This window comes from Lygodium microphyllum, chromosome 4, assembly GCF_053477565.2.
Source record: "Lygodium microphyllum isolate KBCC chromosome 4, Lygodium_microphyllum_v1.1.10, whole genome shotgun sequence".
Classification (NCBI taxonomy): Eukaryota; Viridiplantae; Streptophyta; class Polypodiopsida; order Schizaeales; family Lygodiaceae; genus Lygodium; species Lygodium microphyllum.
Genome location: NC_141138.1, coordinates 55,777,615 through 55,787,062, shown reverse-complemented (window position 1 = coordinate 55,787,062; position 9,448 = coordinate 55,777,615). Strand labels below are relative to the sequence as shown.

Here is a 9,448-nt window from a genome sequence, read left to right as displayed (position 1 = left end):
CGGTAGTGAGTCAAAGCTCTTAAAAATAATAAGTGTTTATGTTGCATGCCTATAGCACAACAATAGGTCATTGAACAAGGTGATGAGGAAGAGAGAGCAAAGGACAAACTTTGTAGATGGAGAGCTCAATGGAGAATAGAGTGAAGCTAACAGAGGAAGATGTGAATGGCAATTTTCTGGAAGTAGTGTGGCAATATATAGTTGGAATGTATGTGGACAAATTTAGGCAGGAAACCTACCATAAGTGAGCCATTAAGCTTTGGGAAAGTTGGAAAGCTTTCAAAATCGCAGTTATTAAGAACTTGTACTGTGCTGAAAATATGTCACCATTCTAAAGGAAAAGTTGCATACTTCTCCTTATGGAAAAGCTGGAAAGAAACATCTCTATCCAAGGATATGGCTAGTGCAACAAAAAATGAAGGCATTGGATAGAGTCGATGGCTTGAGAACCACAAGCGCACAATTGAAAAGAAGGTGGCCACTCGTCGAGCGAGCAAGCTTCATGGACATGGGCTGGAGGGTGGCCCTGTGCTGGCCGTGCGTTGCATAGCCATTTCTTCTTCTTCTTCTTCTTCTTCTTCGTCTGCTTCTTCCTCTTCTTAATCATCATCTTGTGGAGCTGGAGGTGGTCTCAATCTGCATACAGATACGGAGGAAAGGGATTTCGACACAGCAAGCGTTTTTGATGGCGTGCTCGCGGCCCTGCTTCGGCACAACTGCTGCAGTCGTCCAGCGCCATGCCCTGTCTCCATCGCAGCAGGCTGGGCATTCCTGGAGCCTCTGGTTGGTCCACCCTGCGGGCGTTGACCCCAAATTGCACAGACGACTCCGGAGGAGGAGGTGGCCGTCACCTCAGGAGCCCAAGTGCTCCTGTCCGGCCTTGCAATGTGGGCTGATCGTCTTTGCCAGCGCAAGTCAAGAGGCGGGCACGTCCACTTGTGAGTCATCATCCATCCCTGTGCTTTATTTAATCGGGTTCAACAGAGTTTTGGCATTTAACTAACGTATGAATATCCGCTTGTGAGTTCAGAGTCATCATTAATTCCGGTGTTATCTTTGATCGGGTCCAATCTTTCTTAATGTATGAGACATCCGTTTGTCAGTCATCATCCATTTACCTGTTATATTCTCCTGATTGCAAAGAGCATGGATTAGGAGCGCATTTATTGATGTATGGGACAGCCGTTTGTCAGTCATCATCCATTCCCCTTTTATATTGTATTGACTGCAAAGAATATGAATTGGCAGAGCACGTGAATATCTCGCGTCATAGAAACAGAGACAGATGTGCCTATTGATATTACTAGCCACAAACAGGTGCAGATGCCTCAGTAGACTCAATTGGATGATGGCTCTCCGGGAGCAACACTGGGTTTTCTTGTTCAACAGCCTGGGGCTGATTTGTGTGCACACAACACACTGTCAACCTTTGAGCAAGAGCCCTGCAGGATCAAGGTTAGGACCCTCGGGCAAGAGCCACACTGGATCAAGTTTATGATCCATGGTTTGGAGAAAGGCACAGATGAAAAACACAGCTTGCGCTAGGGGGTAAGAGGGCTAGACCTAGGTCCTACACTCACCATGAACACCACAAGAGCCATGGTGGGTGATCCACTCTCTAGGTTTCAATCGTTGGCCACCGTTATTCATGGAAGGTTTTTATTACGGAAGATTGTTGTCATGTAGGTATCCAGAGATGTGACAAGTTGTAACATGTGGGGTTTATCATGGCTCTAGCTAGTCCAGACATCAGATGGTGTCAGCAGGGATCAGGAGGACTTCAAGTTAAAGGGACACAAGGAAACTCATAAAATCAGGAACTCAGCCATGAGTAGATGAACCTTTTACAGCAGTCTCAGTAGCAGTGCGTCTTTTATGTGCATTACTCTTTGCCAAGCACTAGTATCACTTACTATCCTGCTCTAATACCAGATCCACCACTAGTATCCGCTTTCACTTATGGTAAAGTATCAGTTACTATGATGTCAATCATATACATTTTATAGATGATTAAAGTGTGGAGCTAGCACATAACATGTTAAGCTTATTAGCATTGGATTTCTAAACAGAGAAGAGGCTGGAGTTGTGTTCAAACTTCACTTTTCAAACAGAACCTCCTGCTTCATGACTAGTACTTTACTCTTAAGATTGATTTTGTAGTCTACTTATATCTGAGGCAACAAAATTATAATTGAAATGTAATGGTTTGTGAACAGTGGTGGTGCAGGAGGTGGATTTCATATGGCAGGGTGAAGCTTCTGAGGTGCTGCTCACAGGAGACTTTCTAGGCTGGGACTCAAAGGTGGCTTTAGAAAAAGGTGCAGATGGCATCTTCCACTACAAACAGGTAGAACATTCTGTAAGCGCTGTGTTTATGGTTGCATTCATGTTTTGTAATAAGTTTGATTACCATTAAAGTATCTGCTAACAGGTATACATGCCTTTGCTCTGAAATGAAGCATTCAGTTTTTTTTGTTTTTTTGTTTTTGTTTGTGTGTTTTTTTTTTGGGGGGGGTATCTTTCTCCACAAATAGATCTTGCAATATTGCAATCTGTCATATCCCATTCCTAATAGCTGCAGTTGATAGTAAGTTAGACTTCAATAATATGTCAACTTTATACATGGAAAATTACGTGCAAGATCTCTTTTTAGCTATGAGCTGGTTTAGCAAGTGTACATTGAACACAGTTAGCCTCATTATTTACAAGAGTAAATTGCCTTCTCTCATGTAATAGAGTTCATTTGGGCTGGAAGTTAGACCGGCAAGGCAAGCAATCTGCTTGTATTATTGATCATCAAATTCTGACCACTCCTTTTGGATTTATCCTTTCTTCCGAGCTTTTAGTGCTTTCCAATCACACAGAAGAAGGTGTTGTTGCATCTAGTTGCATGCCAAAATACGACCTTGCTGCTTTGGTACAGCTGTAGATTTTGGATACTGAAACCAGCCGTCCTCCTCAGATAGGGTGGTAATTAACCTGATTAAGCACTATTTACAGCAATTAATAAATTCACAAAATTGAAATACACACTTTACCATATAATCTTGGATATTGGACACCCTATTGGCCCCAAAACTGTGTCAGAGTGAAGCAATGTGGAAGCGAATGACCATGACAAAGAGTGAACAGAGAGAGAAGAGAGAGAGAAAGAGACAATGAAACACATAAAATTTGCAGTGAAGAATGCTGTATAAGAATGCAGAATTATACATGGGTGCAGAGAAAATCTGTGTATGTCTCCACCTCAAGGACCTTGATCTCGGTCAGCCCTGAGTGCAATCTCCGTCACCAGCAGGCTGAAATCTGTTAGATACAAGTATACTAGAGTGCTGGAAACTCAGCCTTATAAAGGCTGAAAAGAATGCCTCAAAATAACCTAAAATAATCAGGTTGGCTGCATTAAATGTAGCTGACAGCAGTCGCGGACAGTTCGACTGCTGCCACGTGGCATTGGTGATGTGGCATAGGGAATGACTCTCAACACCCCCTTTGAGACCTTGGACGAGGCAGTAGACGGAGGGATTTGGAATGTTGATGAAATAAGGCCTGGGGAAGTGCCTTCGTAAACAAATCTGCAAGATTGTCTTTAGTCTTACAATATTCCACATCAATGGTCACATCTGGAAGCTTCTCCTTGATGAAGTGATATTGGATCTCTATGTGCTTCGTCCGGGCATGGAATTCAGGATTCCGTGCCAAGCCAATGCAACTCTCATTGTCGCACTGCAAAATAGTTGGACAAGTCTGGGGGTAGCTAAGCTCCTCCAACAAAATAGTTGGACAAGTCTGGGGGTAGCTAAGCTCCTTCAACAACGGCCAAAGCCACACAGTCTCACATGTGGTAGAAGACGCAGCCCGATACTTTGCCTCAGTCAAAGATAGGGCTATCGTGGGTTGCTTTTTGCTACTTCAAGAGATAGCACTAGCACCCAAGGTGAAACAATAACTTGTAGTAGACCGCATGTGATCCATATCGCTAGCCCAATTTGAATCACTCCAACCTGCAAGAACAAGATTAGAAACATCTGTATCTGTTGGATAGGAAATCCCGAGGTCAGAGGTCCCCCTTAGAAACCGAAGTATCCGTTGATGAGCCTACCAATGCACGTGTTGAGGTGCACTCATGAACCAGCCAGGAGACCTACAGCAAAACATAGATCAAATGGTGTGTTGAGAGGCCAAATCAAGGATCCAGTTAGCTGACGGTAGCGGGTAGCATCCACCAAAGGAGAATCGATGTGTGAAGTGGCCTTTCAAAATCTCCCTCTAAGACTAATAAATCTTGTGGCCCAAAAAGAAATGGATAAGTCCTAAATTTGTCATCTCGAACTTCTGATGTAGGGCTGCCTTCGTCTCTTCGACCTTTTGGGTATGATCACTTGTAACAATCAAGTCATCAACATACAAAATAAACAACACATGACCACTCTTGGAAGCATGTACATAAAGTTACGGATTGGCCCTAGAGCACTGATATCCCAACTTGGCCTGGAGAAACGAATCAATCTTCTCATTTTAAGCGCGCAGAGCTTGCTTGAGGCCATATAAGGCCTTCTCCAACCTGTAAACCTTCCCATCTGAGGAACCGAAGCCAGGAGGCTGCTCTACATAGATCTCCTCCTTTAAATCACCATTCAAGAAGGTCGACTTCACATCCAATTGAAAAACAGGCTATCTCCATGACTGGCCAAGGCAAGAACATCATGAATAGTCGCCATGCGAGTAGTGGGGGTAAAAGTATCATGGAAATCAACACATGGGTGTTTTGCAAAACCTTTAGCCACAAGGCAAGCCTTGTGCTTGTCCAAAGAGCCATCACTATGATACTTGGTCTTGAAAACCCATTTGACACGAATCACCTTTTTATGAGAGGGACGAGGCACAAGAAATCAAGTGTCATTCTGCTCAATAGCCTCCAACTCGGCTTCCATGGCTTTCTGTTAGTGATCAGACTGTAAAGCCTCCTTCATGGATATAGGCTCTCTATCTTGCATAACATAGGACATCAAACAGCAGTTAGAGCAAACTAGCTCCGTAGAATGTGCCTGGTGCCTCAGTGACCTCCGCGGTCCATCCTGTGGTTCCCACTTCTTAGGGATCCCCTCAATCCTTGAATCTCAGAGCGTGTTACGGGCCCAACGGGGAGGAGGCCGAATCTCGCCTCGGTACTCTCCATCTGCTAAAGTTTCTAGAAGGTCCATCGGCAATGGAGGACCAATCAGTGAATCCAATGGTTGGGTAGTAGGCTCCTCATCCGAAGAAGAATTTTCAAGAGACGCATGCTCAAGAGGAATAATCGTTGGGGCCCAGCTATCATCGGGATCTCCAAGTACAGGGTGATCCTCACCTCCCTCTGGGGCTAGAACCTCCATGAATCGAACATCACAGCTCATGTAGATATCCCGCTTAATGGGATCATACAATTGGTAGCCTTGAGATTGCGAGCCATAGCCCACATGGCACAAACACCTGTCTTCTGGAAGCCGCTTCAAATTTGTCATGTTGTGTCTTTGGGATGTAAACATAAGCATCACACCCAAAAACCCTGAGATAAGAAACATTAGGCTTGGATCCAAAGTACACCTTAAAAGGTGTCATACCAATAACAATGGATGTAGGAGAACGATCAAGGATGTGAATGGAAGTAGCCACAGCCTCAGCCCATAGACACTGAGGTGTCTGATAATGCTCCATCATAGTACGGGCCATCTCAATCACACTGCGATTCTTCCACTCCAAAATGCCATTCTCTTGGGGAGTGTTTGTATTGGCAAACTCTTGGGGTATGCCATGATCTGCACAAAACTGAGCAAACTCATTAGAAGCAAATTCTCCTTCCTTATCCGATCGTAAGGTCTTCAGCTTCTGCCTCGATCTGGTCTCCTCAAAGAGCAACAAATCCTTGAAGTTGGAGAAAGCCTCCGACTTCAGCTTCAAGAAATAGGCCCATGTCATCTTGCTATAATCATCTACAATGAGCATGAAATACAAACTCCCTCAAAGGGATTCTGTTCTCATCGGTCCACAAAGATCGGTGGAAATAAGCTCCAAGGGTGCTGAAGACCGCCTCGAAGCCTTGCTGGGAACAACGTCACAAGTCTGCTTCCCACGGATGCAGGATACACGAGGTTGTTGACTCACCGCAATATCTGGCAAACCTTGAACAAATTGGTTCTTAGACGCCTTGCGAAGGTATTCATAATTGAGGTGACCAAATTGAGAATGCCAAAGCTTGGACTGTGTTTGAGAGGTAAGAAGAAGAGAAGTCAAGGCAGAAGAAGACCGCAACTTGTAGACTCCATTCTCCTCATAACTTGAAGAAAGAACTGCTCTTGATCCTCGATCAAGAATCCGAAAAGAATCCACATCAAATTCGACCAAGAGGCGAAGTGCACAAATCTTGTGCGTCGAGAGAAGATGATACCCCAAAGTCAGCACATAGAATATCTCAGAAGCATGGGGACCACTACGCCCATTTGGAATAAGATGAATGTTGCCCCATCCCTAAATAGGAATAGACGAACTATCTCCATTAATAATCTGACCATGAGAAGGCCGTAAATGAATAACACTTGCTGAAGGAGTCATGTATCTAGAGGCACCACTATTAGCAATCCACTCCCGAGTAAATGGGGCAGTCAATGTAGCATCAGAAGACGGCATAGTCGAATCCTCAAGCACCTCCAAATGGAGGAAGGCAATTGATGAGGGAGAAGCGACCGCTTCGGAATCCTTTAAAGATTTCTCATTCTTCTCCTTTTCCTTCTTCTCCTTGTCGGGGCAATCCTTTTTCCAATGACCTGTTTTGCCACACATGTGACAAGTAGACTCCTCGTCTTTGTCCTCCTTAGATTTGTCTTCCTTCTTCTGTTGGTCCTTCCCCTTCTTCTGAGAGGATTGACCAACCAAAGCTTCAGACTTTGAAGCATTGGTTCCTTTCAGTTGATCCTCTTGGTTGAAGACCATAGGAACCAACTCCCCACCAAAGAGTCTCAGACCGCCCTGAAGCAGTCAAGGCGGAATAAAAAACTGTTGAAGTGAGGCGGTAACTATGAAAGGATAGTTATCACCATGTCTTTAGAAGTGATCACCTTCCTTGCGTTTTGAACCTGTATCTGAAGCTGCCTTAGCTTGTTGATATACTTCCGTATGGATGACGACTTCTTGACACTCATAGCCCTCATTTGCTTCCAAAGAAATGCGCTTCATGATGGTTATCCGATTATACATCTGATCCAACTCAAGCCATATCTCCCTAGCCACCGTCATATGCTCTATGTGAGAGATAACAAATGTAGTACATGAGAGATATAAAAACGAGCGAATGCATGCATTGAATTGATCCCAATGTGCTTGAGCCTTTGCCAACTTTTCCTTCTCACTGGAAGAGAGTTTGGACTTGTCTCACGAAGAAGGACGATTGATAGCCTCTGTAACAGGCTCCACCAAATCATAGGACTCCAGTATGGCAAGCATCATGACCCACCAAATGCGGTAGTTCTCACCATCGAACTTTTGATCTGAAAGAAGAGCTGGTAGGATGGGCATCTTTTGGTCCATGATCGCCTGAAACTGTGTGTGAGCCTCAGAAGACATCTTCGCCTACAATGCTTGCACAAAACACAAAAAACAGCCCCCTCTGACTATGAAAATACAGCTTGCTAGGGCTAAGGCTCGCTCGTCCCGTTCCTTCTTCACCTACTAGAGGCGATGAAAAGGTAAAATGTGCACTTGAAGGCCAAAAACACACCCTTCTTCCTTCTCTAACAACAGAAAAACAGCAGTAGCTTCAGCAAATCTTCTCTTTTCTCGCATGCCCATGCTCGCCTTAGCCTTGTTCTGATGCGCCCCACCTGTTTGCACTTGAACACCGAAAACACAGCCTTGTGTCGCAGTGAAAACTCCTCTTCAGATGGGTCCACCAATCCTTCAATGCTCTGATACCATGTCAGAGTGAAGCAATGTGGAAGCAAATGACCATGACAAAGAGTAAACAGAGAGAGAGAGAGAGAGAGAGAGAGAGAGAGAGAGAGAGAGAGAGAGAGAGAGAGAGAGATTGAAACACAGAAAATCTGTAGTGAAGAATGCTGTATAAGGATGCAAAATTATATACGGGTGCAGAGAAATAATCTACGTATGTCTCCACCTCGAGGACCTTGATCTTTGTCAGCCTTGAGTGCAATCTCCGTCATCAGCAGGCTGAAATCTGCTAGATACAAGTATACAAGACTACTGGAAACTCATCCTTCTAAAGGCTGAAAAGAATGCCTCAAAATAACTTGAAATAATTAGGTCGACTACATTAAATGCAGCCAACTACAATCGGACAGTTCGACTGTTGCCATGTGGCATTGCTGTCGTGACACAGGGAATGACTCTCAACAAACTGGTGTCCCTTTCAATATTTATTTAACTTAATTAAATAAATATTGACTTAATTAAATAAAAAGTTGATGTACAATGGGATTCTCCCAATCTCTTTTGGTATTTCAACTCCCCTTGCTATCCAAAATGACAAGCAAGTCTTCAGTCTCATTTGCCTCTTGATTCGGGCAGTCAATTGGCCTTCACTTGCTTTGATGGAGATGGAAAATGCCCCAAATTCATTGATTTGTTGGTTTCTCCACTTGAATTGGACTAAAAACTATAGTGACAGGAAACGGCCGGAACGGCCCCCCCGCACATGGAATCGCCGTCCCCGGCACGTATCCGTCGTGGACCGCGTTTCCAATTGATGGAACGTTCCCTGTCCTGTTTCAGACAGGGAATGCAGCAGGAAATGCGTTTCCTGTCTGAAACGGGACAGGGAACGTTCCATCAATTGGAAACTTACCTGCAGCCAGCTGTCCGCTTATCCCGCCTGGATGATTTGCAACCGCGTCCTGCTCCTGCCTGCGCCCAGTTCGCCTGCGTCCTGCTCCCAGCCGCCTTCTTTCTCTTCCTTCTTCTTCTTTCTTCTGTTCCTTCTTCTTCTTTTTCTTCTTTCTCCTCCCACCTCCAACCTCTTCCTTCTCTTCCTTCTTCTTCTTTCTTTTCTTTCTCTTCCTTCTCTTCTTTCTTCTACCTTTTCTTCACTTCTCCCTTCTCTTCTTCCTTCTTCCTTGAACCTTCTCCCTTCTCTTCCTTCTTCTTCTCTTCTCTTGAGTCTTCCTTCTAAGTTCTTCTCCAAGTTCCAAGTTCTCCTCTTTTCTTCTTCTTCTCCCTTCTCTCCTTTTTCCTTCTCTCTCGACTCTTGAGTGAGTCTTGACTCTGAGCCTTCTCCCTTCTCTCGAGCCTTCAATTTTCAGCCTTCAATTTTTCATTCTCTCGACTCTTAAGCCTTCAATTTTCAGCTTGAAATCATAAATGGCTTCATCTTCCTGCTCCGCTCGTTGGGTTGGTGGTCGAGGAAGAAGGTTCGATGATTGGTCATGGTGGGAAGAAGTAAATACTGACCGCCCTTTGA

The 9,448-nt window shown here is 44.5% G+C and overlaps 1 protein-coding gene across 1 annotated transcript in view; it reads left to right on the top strand.

Moving 5' to 3' along the window:
- The first annotated feature begins 381 nt into the window (after positions 1–381).
- LOC148037067 (DUF2996 family protein) overlaps positions 382–9,448 on the top strand; it is a 28,582-nt gene continuing 19,515 nt past the window's right edge. Inside the window, exons 1-2 of the mRNA XM_087676024.1 lie at positions 382–938; positions 2,217–2,347. Coding sequence (XP_087532150.1) covers positions 686–938; positions 2,217–2,347 — 384 coding nt within the window. The 5' untranslated portion in view covers positions 382–685. The remainder of the gene's footprint in view (positions 939–2,216; positions 2,348–9,448) is intronic.